Below are 22,714 nucleotides of genomic sequence, written 5' to 3' on the forward strand. Positions count from 1 at the left end.
CACACACACACACACAGGTCCTGGACTCTTCCTGTCTGCACATAATAAAAGACACCTCGGGGTAAACACTGACGCATGAGGCACATAAACGAGAGAGGCTCTTAGCGGTTGCTTCCTGCCTGGACTAATGATTGTCATCAAGCCAGGCCTGGGCCAGACGACAAACACTAGTCATGTTTCCATCTAATCGTCAAGCAAATTTTTAAAATGTCGCGAAAAAGAAAATGCGAATTAGAAGCGTTTCCATCACCTGGTTTAGAGCGAATAAACTGGACTACGCAAAGCGTAGTTTTGTCACAAGCTGACGTTACGCATGGTTGTAGATCGCAAACCGGCTTCCTAAACCAGAGAGTCTAGAAGCTAAGTTCTTCGGCTAAATGGAGAGAGGTAGCATTGTACAAGTTGGCCACCTGTGCAGAATGCAGGGTTGTGGCGGAGACATTTGGTGTCGGCAAGGCAACCGTTGTAGGAATTTATTCTAAAGTGTGACAGATGACCGGTCTGGCCCTAAAAAGGCCAGACTTAATCTGACTCCAATTGGTCACTACACTCTGAATGGTGTTCGTTTACTGGTAGATCAGAGAAATAAGACTCAGGATTCGTCCAGTTAAAGTTAATAACAAGCTTTAGTGAAAAATGATATTGCAAAATACAACAGTGTATGCATACAGATCAGATACTATACAGGTCTACCTTTCACCTATTGGTCAGTCTAAGATTCCCCCAGCATCAGATGCCCTAACTTAAAATGCTCTCTTATTTATCCAATTCCATCCCAAACTCTGGTGGTGCTGTCATCAGTTGGATCCAGTCCAGATCTGATCCAATCAGAACGATTCTGTAACACACTGTATGAAAAATGACCTTGACTTCTCCCATTCTCAGCTCAACAGAGACAAGTCGCTATTGTTGGATTTGAACACATTTTAGTGTTTTTAATCTCCTTCAAACTTCAGGAGTTTTCATGAGAGCCAGGTCATTTCCATACTTTGTGTCACAAATCCCGCGCTTGCAAAACGTTGTCCATTGTTGCCTCGTTCCCTCCCCCAATCAGAGAAGATCTTTCTCACACTCCTTTTATAATGTCTAATCACTGTAAAACTAAATGCCCTCTCATAACCCAGGGCGCATAAAAAGGCAACAAGGTCAACACCATGAACTCTAAAACCTCTTAACACTTTTCACAAAATATATTTTAACACCGTTCACCGCTGCGTGTGCGCGGCCATATGATTCAAGCTGTTGAACCAATTCGTCAATTTACCCGACGTGGCTGAGGCCCAGGCTACAGCGCACCACAACTCCACTACGCACCTTGTGCCACAAGTGTACGACGCACTGGATGGGACCCGTATCCCAATCCTCCCCCCCCCCGTCCAATGGATACCGGGACTATAGTCACGTGAGTTACATGTTCGCTACGTCACAACTTATTCGGCAAAGCTGTTTCCGTCTCCCATTTGGCGCATTAACTCTTTGGTTACACTTTACTTGAAGGTATCTCCATAAGAGTGACATGACACTGTAATGAACCTGTCATAAACATTACAAACAAGTCAAACTTTTATGACGTAACGCTTCTGTCATTCGGTTTTTGTCATGACAAGTTATGGTTAGAGTTAGGGTTTCTGTGTCATGTCAGTGTCATGACAGTGTCATGTCAGTGTCATGACAGTGTCATGTCACTCTTATGTAGATACCTTCAAGTAAAGTGTTACCAACTCTTTTTTGGAAAAAAGGCAAAAACCACTTAAAGCAAGCGTAAAAACTGAGAATTTCAGGAAGTTTTTTATTTTTGCCGTTTCAATCAATATTTCCTAATGTGAGACTTCATAATGCGCGTAAAAATACGTTGATGGAAACATGACTACTGACTACGTTTACATGCATAGAATATTTCGGTTTTTGCCCGTATTGCGAAAAAGACAATACTCCGACTAAGCCGATGACATGGCTAATGAAAGTGAATATACACTAATATTCCCGTTTACATGTAGCCGTGCAAAATAGGATATTTTTTTTAGTGGCGGACTTGTTTGACCGCGTGAACACGGCGTCCCGCTTTCATTCCTTCAACCAGCTTCTGTGTTCGAAAATGTGATGTTTGCTCATCTCCAAAAACCTGTTGATGTCCAAGTCTTCTTATAATGTTTAAAAGTAGCTGGGTTTCTCCTTCTTTTCTTTCTGGCCATGCATCTCTACCGCAGCCCTGCAAGCTGTCGGCTGGTTGGTTTGTGTACAGCAACCTAGCAACGCACAGAGTGACCGGAAGCCATCAACAGGCAAGAGGCCGTAAACGGCCACAAACGGTCATATTCAGTGGTATATTAGTGTGCATGTAAACATACTCCGTGATATGACTGAATATATGTGCGAATCAATTCAAGGCACTCATCATGATAAAAGATTGACTGAAATAAAGACTCAGGCAGAGTAAGAGTTCAGCCTATAATTGTTTGTGAAATACTGTTGCAGACTGACACTTTGCTGGATGTCACATTTTTACATATACAGAAATAATGGGGAAGACTGCCTGCTGTGTGAGGCATTCTTTCATTTTGGGCCACTTTGGAGTGCATTATTCCCTTTAAATCATGGTCACACCAATGAGAATGGGAGGCTTTGTGTGAATAGTAGAGATGGGAGAAAAGGTCCAAATCTCCCATCCAGATACACTGTAGGTCATTTCGTATCTCGATAACGATATATGTCACAATATATGTCACAATATAGCATGTTTTCTGGTAAGTTAATAAATAGTCTATATGAAATACACACATGGCAAAGCCTATTGTGTACACTAAAATAAGTACTGAATATGTTCCTTTTATAATTAAGAACTTTAGTGCAAAACAAACTTATTCGCAGTTTCAAGCAAAACTACAGAGACACAATGAATACATTTTCCGAGCTATACACCGACTATGTTTACATGCATGCACACAAATGCACAACAATCAGATTGGGACAATATTTTGATTTAACAGCGGGGTATTCCCATAAGCAGAAATCCTGAGTGTAGACACGCAGGTGTTGAACAATAAAGCTAAATGAATGAATGAATGAATGAATAAATGAATACATGAATGATTGAGAAAATCTTGCACACTGCTGTTGGAAAACTCCTACTATACAATAGGGCTGCACAATATGAGGAAAATATATGATAACATTAAATATCTCGATAACGATATTACTTGCGATAAACAGATGTTAAAGTGAACTCAGTTCTGCTGTTTCAGTATTCTTCTAAAATACTACTTGCTTGTTGAATTCAAAACAAATGAAAGGAAATAATTCCCAACATCAATTTGTTGAACAAATTGAACACTGAATTGAAAAGGCAGCACTAAAAAAAGACTGACATTTTATTTGCAGTTTTCTACTATGATTTTCTTTCAACTAACACAAAAATCTCCCGAGTGTTGAATTTGTGTTAATTCGCGATATGTCGCAGCCTTCCATGATATGCCGCAGCGGTCCGCGATCCTGATATGTCGCAGCCTTCCCCGGTCGCAATATGCTGCAGCCTTCCGCATTATGCCGCAGCCTTCCGCGTTATGCCGCAGCCTTCGCGGTCGCGATATGTTGCAGCCTTTAGCGATATGCCGCAGCCTTCCGCGGTCGCGATATGTTGCAGCCTTTAGCGATATGCCGCAGCCTTCCGCGGTCGCGATATGTTGCAGCCTTTAGCGATATGCCGCAGCCTTCCGCGATCGCGATGTGTCGCAGCCTTTAGCGATATGCCGCAGCCTTCCGCGGTCGCGATATGTTGCAGCCTTTAGCGATATGCCGCAGCCATATATTACAATAACAATAAAAAAAAAAACTATATATTGTGCAGCCCTTTTAAACAACATTTGGGTTCCAGGTGGACCTTTACACATTATTCTCCACCATTATTATGCAGGGAGCAGCCAGTCCTGTGCTGTATGTACTATTGTATTCTGGGCTAATGGAGCTAAAAGGCTGGAGAAGCTTGTGACTGGAAGGTTGTCAGTTGGAGTCCAGTTTTGTTAATCACATTCAACTGAGCGGTAATGTGAAGTGTGATGTAAAACAAAACCGCAATCTTCAAATGATATTCAGATTTCCTGAGATATTTCAACGCCAACATTTAACCACAGGACCTTGAGGTGTTTTAAAGATAGTATGAGGGAGCTAACAGAATAACACACTATTGCTCACTCAAAAGCAATAATAGCAAAACAGATTTTTTAAGCCTGGTCAGACTCAGAGAGCAGAAAAGGAATCAGGACCGTCAAGAGAAAATGGGAACAATGCTTGTTTTAACCTCCAGAGCCGTCTCTACACCAGCTTCTACAGCAACGTGTGTTACAACATCAAACTGCCCTACATTTTAAAACAGAAATGGTAATTGATTGCTTACCTGGATCTCATACAAATGAGCAATGTGGAACTGAACTGTGGGAAAAAGCAGAGAAAATAGGAATAAGGATTTAATTTAGGTCGCTCAATCTGTCGATTCTTTCCTTGATTAATCAATTGAAAAATGAAAAAAGTGAAAAATGTCAAATGTGGATCAGTTTCCCAAAGGCCAAGATGACCTCCTCAAATGCCTGGTTTTGTCCACAACTCAAAGATATCCAGTTGTAAAACTAGAACATATTCACATTTAACAAGTTGGAATCAGGAGATTTTTCATTAAAAAAATGACTCATACCAATTAATTGAACAGTTGGCGTCAAATGTAATAATTGATTAAAGCATTGCAGCTCTAGTTTGTCATATAATCTGGGATATTACACAGTCGCGTAGAGCAGTAGTGTGCACATCCCCACCGGTGAGGTGCAGGGCAAAAGGGGCTGGATACAACTTAAAAGAATGAGGTGCCCGCACTCTGCTAATTCTCCCTTACGTTTATTGTGCTGCAACATTTCGACCCTGCTGGGTCTTCCTCAGGCAAAATCTTTGCAACATTTTGCAGTCGCCCCCTGGACCTCAGTGGGCACAGATTGCAAGCAGTATGGGGCACAGATGGGAGGGGGGAGTAGGACAGTTTCCCCAGAGAGTACGTGTAATCTGAAATCACAGCGTGGATGTGCAACGTGCTCACAAGCACTTCCAGTTCTCTCAATGTGCTGTCTCCTAGGCAACCCCAGTCTTGGGCAGAGTCAGCAGGGAAACGTTAGCAGAGAGGGAAAAATGGCTCTGTAGAAATATTCCTGTGCCTTTTCAATGCGTGCCGTCTACCACTGACAAGCTGGTCCATCAAATATAATATTGCATTACACCGCAGCGTAAGGCTGGTTTCCATGGTGATTATAACGACAGTACTTACTTTCAGCTTTGGACAAAGTGCAGAGATTGGAGTCGATCAAAGCCAGCTGAAAATGCTGCAGAGAACAGGGGGAAAAAATAAAAATGTATTATGAACAGAAATACCTAAACTTTTAAACAATCAACTGTCTGCATGTTCGTGTTGCTAAAGTGATGGCAGGGTAAAAAAACAACATCACCTAATCCCTACTGGTAATGATTGCCCTTAAAGCACCGCAAGTCTTACAGCTTGTGGGAGAAATTCATATTCGCCTCCATCTGATCTCCTTTACTGAAAGATAAGGTGGGTTTAAAAAAAAAAAAAAGGGGGGAGTTCTGAATCAAATCAATCTTAATTTGAATGATCCAATATAGATTCATAAAATCCTGAGATTAATCTTTTAGGAGGTTCATTTTTAAAGCCCCTGACACACCAACCCGACGGCTGACCGTCGGCAGAAAAGGCCGTCGGCCTGATCAGTCGGCTCCCTGCGGTCCAAAAAGTGCAATAGCAGCAGGTGGCGCTAATCTGTACTGTCGCCCAAAAAAAATGAAAACCGGCAGCTGATTGGACGAACGCGTCACGTGGGTCTGGTTTCTCCAGAAATTCAAAGACCGTCATGGTGGCTCGTTCAGAATACGATCTCATATTGTAATAGTTCACCGAAACATGTTTCTGAAAACATTTTAAGAGAGAAATAGCCCGTGCAGTTGACAATCGACAAAGGTCAGGTTAATAGATTTGTCAGATTTTGAGAGGCTTAGTCACGCTCATCCCGCTCTTCACTTCCGGGTTAGCCCTCCACCAATCAGATTGGTCATGGAGTCCGACGCAACGTCAGGTCGGCCAAAACGAAGGCCGACGGCTCCTCAGACGGACGACGGCACGGAACACACCGAACAGACTCGAGTCACTGACCTCGCCAGACTGTCCAACGGCCGATTATCGGCTCGGTGTGTCACTGCCTTAAAGCTAGAGTGAAGATATTGGTAGGATGTGATCCATGTCATAATAAATAACTGCCAAAGCCATTTTCACAGTTGTATGGCTTTAAGTATATTGTCTCTACATCACAGCCTCTGCACTAAAGAAAGCACTTTTCTGTCTCTAAGTAACTGCTTTGGGGTGAATTATTAACAACATTGATACTTTTAATAATGCACCAGATTAGAGGGTCCCTTGTCTAATTTACAGCCATACTTCTGAAAATCTCTTTCATAGCCATGCAACATTGGTATGTTAACTGAAATATACCTAATTGAATCAATATTGAATCGATTGAAATCAGGACATTGTGAATCGATAAAAATCGATTCAGGAACTCGGTGGCGATACCCAGCCCTACTGGAAGATCCACAGCACACCATGAACGCAACATGTGAGGACACCGATAGCTGGATGGGGCTGAACCCGAGATATTCTTGTCTGTGGATCACTCCTCTTGCTCCAATCATCCCTCCTTCCTCAAGTTCAATCAGACGGCACTGTGCTCAAAACGAGACTCCGATATCCAGCAGTTTTAATGGCACCCTATCCCTTCATGTGAACTAAAGACGGAGTTGCCGGGTAAGACAGATGTCTGCAGAGGCTTAGCCTCACTGCCAAGGCGTGGCACGCTACTAGCCACTATCTCGATCCAGGGTCATTGAACATATCAGAGTACTTCACATAGCTACAGAGACAACTCTCTGGGGTTTCTCTTCTGGCCTTCTCTTGACTCCCTTAGGGCTGCCATACAACTCTATTACTTCCCTCTAAGCCTGTGTTCACATGGTTGCAGTGGTATACATTTAGACTAGCATCAAAGTCTACTGGTGTATTTTGTAGTTTGTTGTAAGATACAGAGAAACAAGGGAAAGGGTTTTTTTGGGAAGTCAAGAGAAGGGCAGTTCTGCATTATATACCTGAGTTATGTTTTGTGTGCCACTGACTTTAAAAAATGTTTTTATCATGTGTTATTTGAAGTATTTAAGCACTATGTCACTTTACTGCTATGTGTCTTTAGAAAGGTCCTTGTGACCGTAACGTCGGCCTAACAAATAAACCAATGCAGAGGTGACAAGTGTGTGCAGGAGTTTTCTTCTTTTTTTTTTTTCCTTTTTTGAAAATTAATCTTTGGCGGGAATTAATGCCCTGCACCACAACGGAGACAAAGCAAGTGGTGTGCGTGTTGCTCGCTACTCATGTTGGTAAGCCACCATAAGTCTGACCGTAGGTTTCACTGGGTACCAGAAAGATACAGAGCAGATTTAGACACTCCTACCAGCAGCTGAAAGGCACCCGAGTGGATAGGGGGAATAACACTAAAATTCCAAGCTTGGTGCCGTATCCTGTTAAGTGTTGAAGGCACCCATAGGTGGCTTCAAGGTGACAGGTTATGTTGCACTTACTCAATGAAAAGCTGCACCATGAACCAATGCAGTCACACGCGGCTTCATGCATTTGAAAGAGGCACCGGCAGTGTCTCTTATCTGGGTCAATTAAAAAAAATAAAAAAAAGCTCACAGCTCTTGCACCTCCTGAAAACAGGAACTGTACACAAGCATCTAGCATATGGTTAGAGAACAGACTGTACGGCTGGTGCTGCCCTACTCCACCGGTCAACTGTGGTGGATTTCTTAGAAGAAAGAAAAAAAAATAATAGAAATGCTGGAAATGTAAAGCCAAATACCAGCATCTGCCATCTAGACTGGGGCGCAAGAGCGTCACACACTGACACGTGCACGCACACACACACACACACGTGCACACGCACACACACACACACACACCTTGCTTAGAATAAACTCCTTTTAACGCAGAGCTATGAGCCACAAAACATCAAGAAGTCCTCATCACAGCCAGATGCCTAAATGTCAGAGACACACACACAAATTTGTTACCTAGATCCCTGGCACATCACTCTCCTCCTGGAGCCCCACTGCATTCTCCTGCAGATCTCTCCCTCCGTCTCTGCTATCCTTCCCTTCTCTTTCACACTTGCTCTGCCACCGGGCAGATAATGCAGCAGGACTGTCAGCTTGGTATTCCACCTCCCTCCCAATCTCTCCCTCTCTCTCTCCCTCTCTCTCTCTCTCTCTCTCTCTCCCTCTCTCCCTCTCTCTCTCCCTCTCCTGGTGTCACTGATTACTATTCAGCAGACGGCTGCAGTGGAGAGTGCAAAGAGATGACACACAATACCTCAAAGCTGGAACAGGCAGTACACACACAACCCCCCCCCCTCTCCATCTCGCCTCCTTTCTCAGCTCAAAGCTCTTCTCTATGGCTACGCGGCAGCCAACTCATCACTTTACCCATGTACAGCGCACAAAACACACTCTCGCAGTCTCGTTTCCCTCTCTCTCATTGGCTAAATCAGCAGCCACTGATGGAATGTGATTATCGTGGGTAAAGGAGAGACGTTAGGTGTGATTATAGGGCTGGGCACTATATGGATATTATATCAACATTACAATACCACCGCAATATCGACATCGATGCGTCTGGACAAAAATATCGTGATATTTGATTTTTTTTCTACATACCGCCCAGCTCTGTGTGATTATATGTAAAACTGCAGTTGCTGGCGCCTAATGAGGTTACAATGTATTCTCAGAAACTGCGGCCATCGGTCCGTCTCTTGGTGCTACGGCTGCAACCAACAGTTATTTTCGTTCTCAATTATCGGTCGATTATCTTCTCGATTAATCGATTAGGTGTTTGGTCTATAAAAAGACGGAAAACGGTGAAAAATGTGGATCAGTGTTTCCCAAAAAGCCTGAGATGACGTCCTCGAATGTCTCGTTTAGTCTACAACTCAAAAGATATTCAGTTTACTGTCAGAGGAGAGAAGGAACTAGAACATATTCACATTTAACAAGCTGGAATCACAAAAAAAAATTATCCGATCAATGAAATAGTTTGCGATTATCTAAAAATACGTTGACAACTAACCGATCAGTCGATTCATTTTTGCAGCTCTACTTGCTCCCTCTCAATCTCTTCCTCTATCCAATGTGCACCGAGGGAAAGGGGGATGAAATAAGAGGAAGCACCGTGAAACATGCGCCCTTCATAAAAACATGTCTCTTGATTCCCTTCCTCGGGACACTCATCTTCTGCAGCAAACTGCCTTTTCTAACAAATGTCCCGTTTTCTCCTTTCTACTTCCCTCCTGTCATTTCTCCCTCTGCTACCTTTATTCAATCTCTGCTCCTGTAAGCGCGCACCCACCCCTCCCTGTGGATAACTGGGGCAGTCATGTGTGCCGATTCTGCCTGTGTGTGTGTGTGTGTGTGTGTGTGTGTGTGTGTGTGTGTGGTGTGTGTGTGTGTGTGTGTGTGTGTGTGTGTGTGTGTGTGCCAATTCTGCCTGTGTGTTTGTGTTGTGTCTGTCTGTGCTGTGTGTGTGTGTTGATGAAATGAGCCAGGACTTAGAGGGAGAGACAGAGAGTGCGGACGTGCAGCACGTGCAGCCCCTTTCAGCTCAATACTGGACCACCACAAGCATCACCACACAGACTTATACACAGTGCATCGTCTCCTACACACTACACACTCGTTGAATTTTAATTGTGAAAGGGTAGACAAACTATTACGAACCACGTTGTCAAACTGTGTCAGAGGTGTCGATTCAATCGCGAATATTACATTATAATAACATGCGTCTCTTAATCAGAAAAGGGATAATCCCATTGACCACACAGCCGCGAAGATTAAAACGCAAAACAATGCTCTGCAAGGCTCAACACTATGCATTTAAATTAGGGCTGTCAGCGTTAACGCGTTAATCGCGATGCGATTAAGGGCCGACGCAATGCAATTCTTTTTTTTTTTTTTATTTTTTTTTATATATATATATATTTTTTATTTTTTATTTTTTTTATTTATTTATTTATAAATCGCATGGCGGCATGCGATTAATTTATTTTACACTTCACTCGGCTTTGCGTCGTGCCTAACAGCTACTATTTTGCTGCCGTACTTCTTCATAACACATCTTCTGCTGCAGAATGCAGGCAGGCTGCCGGCATGGAGAAAGACAGCAGCAACGCGCCATATGCACATTGTGTAAAGCCGAATTACAATATCACCGAAGCACGTCAAGCTTGAGCTACCAGCTACGAGCTAAGCATATTAACGTGACGCAGTTTGATGCTAGCGGGCTCAGGCAAAGCAGTATTTTGGAGAGTGCTACTTGCCGACCTGCGGATGAAACCAAATCCCCAAAAATGACTACAGCTCTTGCAAAACGGGTGGCAACTAACTGCAGACCTGTCAGCATCGTAGAGGACTCGGGTCTTAAAGACGTACTACGGTTGGCATGTTCTGACCCGTCTTATACGCTGCCATCGAGGGGGACAGTAGTTTCACCACACACAGCCTGTATGACACCGAGAAAGCAGCTAAACTGGAACTGCTGCCAAGTGCAAACGCTGTCTCATTAACCGGTGATCACTGGACGTCAGTGATAATCAACATTATTTAGGAGTTACTAAACACTACATTGACTCTGGCTGGACTTTGCACTCGTTTGCCTTAACGTGGTTGTTAGGGTTACATCTCAGTCAATTGTTCTCAATCCTTGTTAAAAATGTAAAGGTTAAATGTCCTGCTGTGGCATCTGGTTTTTGGACCATTTTGTTTGTACTGTATAATCAACGTGTTAGTGTTACATCTCAGTTAGGTACTTGTAGGAATTGTGCAATAATGACAGATTCACACATTTGTTTACAGTAAATAAATAATAGTCAAGTTCATAAAGTAACTCTTTGTATTCATTTGACTCCCAATCAAGATACACTGGTAAGAATTGCTTTCCATTGTTAATATGTACTTAAAAACAGTTTAATTGTGATAGAACATGCCATTAATCGCGATTAACTATAGAACTTCAGCGATTAATCGCGATTAAAAATTTTTAATTGTTTGACAGCCCTAATTTAAATGCTTTAATAAAACCAGGGATGCACAATATATCGTCTTTCCGTCGTCTTCGTGATATCAACTTTCGCAATAACCACATTGCGAAAGACACTCTGAGGTTTTTTGTGTTAGTTGAAAGAAAATATCAGTAGAAAACTGCACTTTGTAATGCGACTAACAATGTTCCATTTGTTCAATATAAGAAAGTTGGGACTGATTTGCTTTCATTGGTTTTAAATTCCAAAGCAGCAGAACTGAGTTCACTTTAATATCCGTTTATGTATCACAAGTAATGTCGTTATCGTGACATTCAACAACCTCGTCGCGTATTTTCCTAATATCTTGCATCCCTAGTCAAAAGGTGGTGATTCAATCGCGACTACTGAATTATAATAACACATTTCTCTAAATCACAAAAGGGATTATTCCATTCACCACACAGCTTTGAAGTCTGAACGCAAACCAATGCCCTGCAAGGTTCAACAGTGTGCGTTTAAATGTTGTTCTTAAAAACTCCTGTGACAGAATGTCTGCAGTAGGACAAAGCCCAGGATCAGATGGCAGTCTGTCCCGAAAGGGAACCAGGACTCTCAGACAACAATAGATCCATAGGCTCCGTTCAGAAAGCCCTTCGTTACTGCTGGGACGTCAATGGTGCACAGGTGTCGGCAGATAGTAGACAGGGTTTAGCTCAGACAGACGGGACGGATCACATGACCCGCCCGCCTTTGTTAATCTGAGGACTAGGAAGGTCAAGTCTGTTTCGGCAGGAAGGAGGCTTCTATGACTACACATCAGGTGTACAATACAGACCGGAATGGATGGAACATGAGTCCACTGTGCAGGGTTCAACGCTAAGGTTTTTTTTTCCCCACCTGTCCAGTCAGACAGGAAAGAAAAAAATCTAGCTGCCCGAAAAGAAGATTGAAAAATAACCCCGTCCGTTTGGTACAGAGCCTCACAAAAATCCCACTATAAATCATTTTAATTCCTTTAAATTTTAAATATTTTTCAATGAAAATTACAATAATGAAAAAAATGATCATTTGCACCAAAATCGTGGATCATTTCCAGGGTTTTCCCCGCCATTATAAGGTTTAGGGGGCAGCACCCGAGACTTTTTGGGCAGCACCAAAGCCAAATGAATGCAACGGAAAGACTTTCCTCAGATCTAATGACTGTAGTTGGACTTTAGCTTTAAGTTTTGTCTTTGAGCTTTTTGAGTTTGCTATGTATGATCTGCTCCAGCTTTTCCAACGTTTTAGACACAGATATGGTGATAACGGGCCAAAATGATGTGAAAAAGAAATGCAAAACTACCACAAACCGACTACAAAGAGACGCCAAATGACCACAGAGACCCAAAACAGCCCCAAAGAAAACACAACATGACCAAAAACCGTGAACCATATCGCAATGACAATATCAGTCAAAAATAATCACCATTGGATATTTTTTTTTTGTCATATGGTGCAGCCATATGACTACCGGTATTACACAATTTGAGAATACTTCCAGTCGTTTTAGATTTACCTTTAGGCTTGACTCGTAGTCGGTGTTGGCTTTAAACATGAGTCCCAGTCTCAGGTGAATCTCTTTACTTCTCGAGAAGCCGGGGTCGATGTAAAGCACCTCCTGGAACGCCTTGATTGCCCTGGGAAAAAAAAGCCACAGAAACAGAGTAGGTTTAGTAAAAATGTTTAAATGTGGACAAATATTTAGGCCAACGCTAATGGCGAGACTGAAAATAATCCGGCTTCTTAAGTCCAGTTCAGACCAAAGATTCACGACTAGACGAAACAGTTTTAGAACGTCGAGGGGAAAAGTTGCAGCGGTCTGAACCGGCCCGTCTCAGCTCGACTCAAACCAGCTGATGGTGTCGCTGCGACTCAACTGGTGGAGTCTCCAGAGGCTGGTTTTAGGACGTAAGAGACGTCTCCTGTTTCAGCAGCCAATAGAGACGTCAGCTGGTAAAGTCAGCTATAAACTATAGAAATAAAATGATCCATAATCCATTTTATTTTTATGTTACAAACAGCTGGTTGAAATGGCCGAGATTTAGACGGAGCCTCAGCGACCGCCCAAAAGCACGGTAACGTTATATGGTCGCGCGAGATGGAGAGAGACTGAAGAGAGAGGGAGCGCCCAGTGGCGTTAGAACAAAGCCGTAAATCAGAGAAATAAAACGTGTTTTCGCCGATTCATCACTAGAAATGCAACTGTAGCAAGCATCTCATTATCACTAACGTTATGATATAAATGATCTATACGGCTACAAAAAGCCTAAAAGTCGGAAGTTAGGACGGAAGTACAAAGAGTCGTTGCTATGGAGATGATACACCGTCTCGTCTCATTGGTGTGAACTGGCAGCTTTCAGAACGCTGCAGACCGGCTCGTTGCAAGTTTCAACTCGTCTCGTCGCAAATCTTTGGTCTGAACTGGGCTTTACGGTCATATCATGGCCAGTTGCCAAATTCTTCTAGCACCAGATAAGCTGACTTTTAATCAGCTGGAAACACAAACATTCTTCAGAGCTGGGCAATGACAAACTCAAACATTACAATATGACTCAATACTTCAACAATGATAATGGTGATAATTTAGGTATGACTGTGACTAGCTTATCTTTTTAGATATATAAAAATAAAACATACAAAATGCAACCAAAAAGCATTACAGACATTTTGAAACCATGATGGGATGTGGTTCGAGATAGCATCGTGAGAGCGTCCTGATCTGGCGAGCTCCAGTTTTCCACTCGCAGATCAGTCTGGCATCTTGAGACAGAGAATATTTGGAGCCGACCAAACGACCGACCAATCAGCGTTGGTTTTGAGGCGGGTTTAGGTGCGACGCAACCAGAAGCGACTGTTCAGTCTAAACAACATGACGGCTTCCATGGATGAGATGAGCGTAGCTATCGCGCAAGTTTTATCCGAATTAGAACGTATTCCTTCGTTGAAAGAAGAGCAAAAAAACGGCACTGGAGGCTTTTCTCGGAGGAAAAGATGTTTTTGCTCTTCTCCCGACTGGTTTCAGCAAGAGTTTGATATATCAACTGGCTCCGCTAGTCGTGAAGAAAATTAGCCTCGTGAGACCGTCCTGATCTCGCAAGCTATCTGGCGGAGTCAGGTTCGTGATAGACGGATGGTTTATCCAAATCAGCTAACCAGTATTTCCGCCCCTTCCCAAAACTTCTCCAACAGAAAGTTCCCAGATGGATATGCCGAGCAAATCCATCTGGCGGAGCCAGGTTAGGTTTGAGATGCATTCTAGCCAGATGTTAACAAGGTGCAAATGCATCCGTCTGCGCTGGAGAATGGTCTGACTGCCCAAGTTTTCCCAACAACATTTAGGGCACAAAAAAAAAAGCACTCTGGGTTGTTCTTATCGTCTGGGGCGGCACTAAGCCCCAGATGCACCAACGGTACCTTCGCAAAATAGTGGGGCTGCCCCCTCTTAATGTCGATTTATGCTTCTGCGTTAAATCAACGGAGTGGGTACGCAAGTAGGTACGCGGAGAAACGGACCCTACGCCGGACCCTGACACGGCGATGCACATCGCTCGGCCGTGGCTCGGTAGCGCTGCATTCCCCCCCGACTCATTTCCTGGTTCTCCTTCTCCATAACCAACATGAAATCAGGGAGGGTTAACTTCTCCAGATTTCCCACTGTGGTCAGAAAGAACAGGGGAGACACTGTTTCTCTCACTAGGACTCTGGAGGCGCTACTCGCTCTGAAACTAATCACCGTCACTCTTTCACTCACTCTACCACACACACACACACCTATTCTCTTAAAGAGATCGCCGCACACACTAACGCACAAGTACAAACTTCAGGCCACGAACGTAGGCTACGGGAAAGCTCTGCGTAGAGCTTCCGCAGAACCATAAATCACGCTTTAGTCGATTAGTCGACTAATCGGTCGTTTTGGTCTTAGTCGCCCGAGATGTCTTTAGTCCATTAGTCATTTTTTTAAAATGTTTTTTTCATACTGAATGACTTACTTCCAAGAAATGATGAGCACATCTCTGGTAAACACAAGATTTAAAGTGGTACCTTTGTAAAATTCTTTGTGTTTTTTCGATCCACTGATTAGTCGATCAAAGTCATACGAGTGTTAGTCGACTAAGAATTTCTTTAGTTGAGGACAGCCCTACAAAATAGATGGCGGAGAAAGCAGAACGGGAGAAGAATGTCTGACATCAGACACACTGTACACCCGATAAGGCAGACTAGTTGTAAATTAACTGCTAAACCTCACAAGCTATTCTTATTCTGGTGTTGTTTGCCATTACCAGACAGCTTCATTACCAACAACCTCCGAGCTGGTGTAGGGCCAACCTAGATTAGCATGCAACGCAGACCCAATCTGATTCAAGATATATGTGGATAAATGCATGCAAAAATATATTATATCACAAGTTAACTCGGGCCTATAGGTGCTTGCATCCAGAAATGAATCATCATTTCGGTAGAACAACCAAATAAGTTTAGAAAGATGTATCAGAGAAGTGTAATGCAGCCTTTATGATCAGGGCAGCTGCCTACAATTCATGAAAACTTTGGAGTGTAGAGTTTACTTTTCTTAGACTTAATATCTAACAATACCATATACTTTTAATTGGGAAGTGTAAGAATTTGTGCTCGGGAGCCTTTGACCTCATTCACACCCGGTATCATGTGATCTGTATCTGTTTTTGGATAACGACATGTGATCACGGGCCTTTGCATTTAGACCTGGTATTAAACCGTGTTGCCGGTATCATAATTCTGCTTGCGTTACAGTTTAATTTCAATATGCAAATTAGGTAGGCAGAGCCGGCTGACGTGCCAACAACCATGGTCCCACGCCGCTGTACGGGCACTACAGCTGTTACTGGACATGTACTGTAACTTATAGCGGAAACACTGAATTTTATAATGACTGACTAGGGCTGGACGATTCATCGGAAATGTATCAACATCGAAAAAGTTTTATTCCCATGACGATCATTTCGATAATTTATTCCTGTTGATAGGCCTACTTTCTCCTTAAAAACAGTGTAACACGTGTGTAGTCACGTGACTTCGTTAGAGCTGGGCGATATGGAAAGAAATCCATTATTAAAAAAACTATTGCAGCGATATTGTAGGGTTGACTATTGGTGCTTACAAAACAATATTTACACAATGAGATTTTTGATAAATAATCATCATTAGTGTGGATATAATGGATAAGTGGGTAAAGGCAAATAATAGAAAAGCTAGAACCGTCTGGTAATCACTTTACTGTAATCCAGCCATTACATCCAGGGACAGATACCACTTGTCATATCACGACATTACGACATCCAAAATCTAAGACGATATCCAGTCTCATATCACAATATCGATATATATATATATATATATATATATATAGCCCAGCTCTAGTCTGAGTCAACTGAGCATCTTGTTCCCTAAAAAAAAACTCTGAACAGAAAAGATGATCTAGAACAACGTGATTAATTATCGTTCATTTATCGTTATCGAGGTAAAATGTGCAATTAATCGTGATTTTGAGTTTAGGTCATATCGTGCAGCCCTAAATCTGACAAAGAATTCAGCAAATTCAACAACCAAAAAAAAAACTAACGATGAAAGCTTCTGTGTTTTTGGTTCCGTCTCATTTTGCCACGCTTTCGTCTGAGCTGCCCATGAGTCCACTGCTCGCTTGAAATGTTTCTAATTGATCCACGAAAAAAAAAAAAAAAAAGTGACGACGAATGTCCAAACCTGGATTTAAAGCAAACTTAATTTCAAGTAGATTTCAAGACTCTGCGCTTTTGCTGCTAGCTTACCGGTCATAATGGACAATTTCACAGTTCTGAATCCCTGAGGTCTTAAATCAGGGCTTTCCAGACTATAAGCTTATGACCTCATAAGTGCTATGAGGTGCTTAAAAGTTTAACTGGAAGATTCAACGTCCTGTTCCCTAACGACCAGCTGTCAGTCATTTACACTCGGCTTAGAAATCGCTTCGGTACAGAAACACAACAAAGCACAACTCTTTTTTCCCCAAACATAATTATGCGACAGGGTTTCTTTTTCAAAACCACCGTAGGCCCATCATAAATACTACAGTCACCAGCAAACAAAGAGCTGCACAGATGAATCGATTGTCAGCTATTAATCAATCGCTTGGTTTGTGTCATTTTTTATGAAAAAGAAAAGAAAGAAATTCTGATTCCAGCTTCTTAAATGTGAGTATTTTCTAGTTTCTTCACTCCTCCGTGACAGTGAACTAAATATTATATAATAATAACTGAGTTGTGGACAAAACAAGACATTGGAGGACGTCATCTTGGCCTTTGGGCAACACTGACATTTTATAGACCGAACTAATCCATTAATCCAGAAAGTAATCAACAGATTAACTGTTTATAAAAAAACAAAAAAAACAAATAGGGCACCTGGGTAGCTCACCTGGTAGAGCAGGCGCCCATATATAGAGGTTTACTCCTCGACGCAGCGGACGCCAGTTAGACTCCGACCTGCGGCCCTTTTCTGCATGTCATTCCCCCCTCTCTCCCCTTTCATGTCTTCAGCTCTCCTCTATAAATAAAGGCTTAAAAATAATAATAAAAAAGAGATAGATAGATAGATATAAAAATAATAATAATAAGTCGCACCCTAGTCTCGCTGTGCCAGACCCTCCAAGGCACGCTGGAGGAGGGTCTGTCTAGTCCACACAGCATTCAGGATGGGAGGAAAACGTGCTCTGGTTTATTGGCATTTCTTTAAACCAATCACAATCGTCATGGGTGGTGCTAAACTCCGCACGGAGCCGCTGCAAAATAGTCGTGCGCAGATTGGACAGATAGTCTAGCTAGCTGTCTGGATTTACCCTGCAGAGATCTGAGGAGCAGTTAACCATAGTCCTCACAAATCCACCGGATTTAAAATTACAACACAAAGTGGAAGCATCGGAGCAATCCAGGAAGTGGAAGGCGAAGGATATAGACTAGTTGCACCCCTAAAGAGCACATTAACCAGAGAAGAGTTTGGCCAACTACTGGATTTAACATAAATAAGTTACAGCTGACTAAATGTCTAGGTGACGGGTATTATTGTCAGCAAAATCAAGTCACCAGATAATGGTTTCACCTCTTATAGCTTGTTAAGAAATGGTTAACAATGTCTGTTTAGTCGCCCAGTGACTTTCGTCCCATCTGCTGAAGAAAGCCTTGACGTTGACATTTCAGCAAAAGACTGCATTTGTCATTTATTGGTTAAACTACAAACTCCAGTGTCTACAGAGTTTCTCTGGTCCACGGGCTCAAGGCTGACTTCACATAAGTGCAGCACTTGGTCTGCTGTCGCGTTAGCAATCAACTCGTCTCTTAATGTTGAAAACAAACTGGTCTACAGAGAGCAGATTAATACAAAAACAAACACGAGTTTCCAATTGAACCCACTCACTGTGTAGCTATGACAACAATGGCAATTGCATGTCAGCATGAAGCCTTTCTCCTGTATGAAGCGACAGGGTACTGAGCTCGCCGCTGACTGGATGCCCCCTCTCTCCTCTCTCACTCACACACACACACACACACACACACACTGAACTCATTGCCCCCATTTCCTCCTCCCCGTCTCCCTGTGCCTCCTCCTCGTTCATCTGGTGCCTCCCTCTCTCCCTCTCTCCCTCCCTCCCTCCCTCTCCTCTGTGCTCTGAGTTCACCCTCTCGAGCAGAATCCAAAGTGAATGCTTGGAAAGCACAGCTCTTCTACAGAATAGGTTGTGACACACAGCATAAGGCAGACTCCAGACATAAGATAAGCAAAAGGACTACTCTCTCCTTTAGAAAAGGAGATCTGACAGCAAAACCACTGCACATTTTTCCAAATAGTTCAAGCAGATAACACAATATGGCTCCATTATAGGGGTGCCATTTGGTGTACTATATGACATTCTATGGCATAAAATGTTCAAACTTTGCGTGCCATTTCTAAGCTAATCTTTTCTTGTTGCATAGCTCATTTCGGATGGATTTTTACCATGAACAAACTTTGGAACTAAATGTTTAATACAATCTAGGGATGCCAATTTAGATTTTTTTTCTGACCGATCATTACCTGTCAGACAACGGAGTCCTGGTTCACCCGTGCAGGACGCTCGGATGTACTTTCCACGTTCAGAGTCCACTGACAACTGCAGACTTTTACCAGTCGTGCAGCCACGGTGTTTTGTCGTGGACACATGCAGCCACTTTCCTGGAATCGCTTGCGCGACTGGTACATGTCCTCAGCTCTGTGTGGAGCATATGTGCAAGCCTGTCTCCAGTTTGTCACCTGTGTGTCTGCCTGGCATACCGTGTGTAGGCAGCCGATGTGACCCGCCAGTCCTTATCGATATAGTGGCATGTGTCACGTAGCTCTCCAGTGTGAGCACTGTCCAGCAGAGAGCAGGAAAAAAAAGAGCAGCTTTAAAAGTAACTTGCTCGTACAAAGTCGGCACTAGCAAGCTAACAGGCAGTTAGGAAATAGACTGTATAACCTATTTTCCCTTTTACAATGCAAAAAGCATTTCATAACTTTGATTTGTTAATTTGTTTTTAACTGTTTAACTGATCCGTCAAAATTCGTATTGTCGGTTTACGGTTAATCATTAACATCCCCAATACTATCACAAGCTGGTATGGACAGGCTGGATAGTTGGGCCAGTGATTCTCCGGGTGAGCACCACTCCAGCATTTGACAGCTCAGCATTCCTCTGGGCCTTGGCCTTGGCCTCAGGGTGATGTAATCCCTCCTCGCAAACCCAACATGACACCCTCCCTTCCCCCATTGACACATTCCCCAGGCCTCAGAGATGGAGACATACAAGCTTGGCAGGGAAACAACACCGCAGGCTTTCAAAGTCATGGGTGAGGTAGGGGGGCAGCTGTGGGCAAAACAGACCAGAAAGGTCACTGCAAACCAGTAGAGGCAGCGGTATCGGGCTCGGTTTAAGCGGCTCGGTTCAGAACCTGTTTAAACGGCGAGCTTGTTACACCCGCCATTGAAAGAGCAGACAGCTGTACTGAGAAATGAAATGGTCAGTGTTGCCTAAAAATGAGCAGACTGCACTCAATCCCAAGCTGTAAAATAGAGTTCAAGCTACAGTTTCCAAAAGTGCAATTGTCGGCTCAAATCCATGTGAGACAAACCCCAAAAACCCCAAAAGTTAAGTAGTAACCAAATACAATATTCAGCCCTGTGTGTAGGCCTGTCATGATAACAATTTTTGATAGACGATAAATTGCCACAGAAATGATTGTGATAAACGATAATATTGTCGTTCCGAGACCATCTAATATAATGATAATGCAGGTAAACCCTTTCAAAGATCTTATATTTCTAAAGAATATTCAACACTGGAACTGGAAGACATTTTAAATAAGCACAACATGTCTTTGATCTCCTTCAGTATGTCGTCTTTCACGCTGTTGGCAGTTCGTACTGGCTGTCAAATGTTTGCAGCATTCCTCGAGTGTTTGTGCGATAGACTACAGACTCTGTACTACATTTAACACTAAATATTAAATTTAAATATATAATTAATAAATCTATCTATATGGCTGCCACATGGCAAGTAAATGTTTGTACCAAACACACACACACACACACACACGCACACGACTGACAAGAGGGTTCACTCCTCGCTACGCTAAGGAACCGAGAGTGGTCCTCCAGTCTCTTTGGTAGAGAGAGACAAGGAAAACAAACAAGCATGCAAATGGAAATTATCGCAGCCGTAAAAATGATCGAGCTCATTTCTTTTTTTTTATCGTGCGATTAACTGATTTAGTGACTATCGTGACAGGCCTACTGGTGTGAAAAATTCAACAAGTCAGTAATCAACTGTACATTAAGGACGTTAGTTTGAGTGTCTGGCTCTGCCGAGGTGGAGGATTGAAATGTTGGCACCTCACTTTTTACAAGCGTGATGTAATGGAAGAACTGTTGAAGATCATCGAGCCTCTTGGAGCTATTAGTGGCGCGGGAAAAAAGCTGCGAGTGATTCTGTCAGAGACAGTGATGCTCTGCTCCCTTTGGGACAGAGAGAGAAGGGGCTCACTGCACACGATGTAGTCCCAAAATGGCCTCTAAAATCTGTATGAGTAAAACCAGACGTTTGGCAGCACAATCCCCTCGAGAAACGGAGCCACAGTGGTTTAAAAGGGTCCACCTGGGTCTCTAGTGAGGAGGCACAGGACACCCCAAAATGCTGGATGTTTCTAGAGAATTATTTTACGAACTATCTCCACAAACACATTCCCACCACTTGCTTGCTTGCTTGATCTGTTGCTAATGGACACATCAACTGGGAGGTTCCTTGCAGCTTAAGAGCAGAAACCCAGGTCGTGCAAATTTCCGTTCCACGCTCACGGAGCCGTAACTACCCTCCTCTGCCCCGCTCAATACTGCTCCACGCTCAACTTTAAAAATCTCTGTGCTCGATCCAAAAATACTCCTGTTCGTGCTCCCTGGCGCTCCGCTCACATTCCCTGATTAGAAGGACGTTAAAGTAAACAGCATGGCTTTAAATCTTAAAAAAAGACTTGGCTTACACTAAGAAAGTAGACCATAAGATGTTCTGTTGTATGAGCTTACTAAAGCAGAAAAATCAGGAGAAGACGGATAACGCTGGGTCAGCAGCTACAGTTTGACACATCGGAGAGCCTACTTTGGCTAAGGGTTCATTTGAGGACACTTGCATCAGTGCAACGCTCACCATAAGATCTGCCCTTATCGAAACAGAAACAAACATTGCATTCAATTCTCATGTAAAATGGATGTCAAAGCATCTCACTTCTTCCATCAACGCCCCCCACACTTCACTTCATGGTCTACCACTACGAATACGTAAATTCTCAAGTAGTAAGAAAGACAGAATAACACTGTATCTTTACTGACAAGTCAATGATTACCCAAATGTGCTCAACATGTTCAAGAGAAGTGTGAGAAGGGCATGTGACCACCAAATGAGTCACGTTGATCCAGCTGAGAGTAGTTAACGAGAGCCAGGAAAACGAGGCTCCCAGTTACAGTGCTGCTCATAAGTTTACATACCCACGCTAAAGTTGACTAAAAAGAGGAATAAAAAGTCATCTTTAGGAAATTTATCTTAATGCCTTAATTTAAAAAAAATAGGAAAAATCCAATCTTTAAGGACACCAATTTTCTTTGTGAATGAATAATGTATTGTAAATAAATAAATGTTCTTCCTTAAAATACAGGGGACATAAGTCAGAACACCCCTATGTTAAATTCCCATAGAGGCAGGCAGACTTTTATTTTGAAAGGCCAGTTATTTCATGGATCCAGGATACTATGCATCCTGATAAAGTTCCCTTGGCCCCCCCCATCATCACATCCCCTTCACCATACCCCCCCCATCATCACATCCCCTTCACCATACCCCCACATCATCACATCCCCTTCACCATACCCCTCCATCATCACATACCCTTCACCATACCCCCCCATCATCACATACCCTTCACCATACCCCCCATCAT

General features: G+C 42.9%; 1 protein-coding gene across 5 annotated transcripts in view; it reads right to left on the bottom strand.

Annotated features, from left to right (window-relative positions):
- kdm6a (lysine (K)-specific demethylase 6A) overlaps positions 1-22,714 on the bottom strand; it is a 68,646-nt gene that overhangs the window by 35,168 nt on the left and 10,764 nt on the right. For all 5 annotated transcript variants that reach the window (XM_078262662.1, XM_078262661.1, XM_078262663.1 and 2 more), the window contains 3 exons: positions 12,718-12,838; positions 5,303-5,357; positions 4,391-4,425 (listed from right to left, as the gene is read on the bottom strand). In XM_078262662.1, the coding sequence (XP_078118788.1) occupies positions 4,391-4,425; positions 5,303-5,357; positions 12,718-12,838 (211 nt within the window). The remainder of the gene's footprint in view (positions 1-4,390; positions 4,426-5,302; positions 5,358-12,717; positions 12,839-22,714) is intronic.

This window comes from Sander vitreus, chromosome 11 (assembly GCF_031162955.1).
Source record: "Sander vitreus isolate 19-12246 chromosome 11, sanVit1, whole genome shotgun sequence".
In the NCBI taxonomy this organism is placed as follows: Eukaryota; Metazoa; Chordata; class Actinopteri; order Perciformes; family Percidae; genus Sander; species Sander vitreus.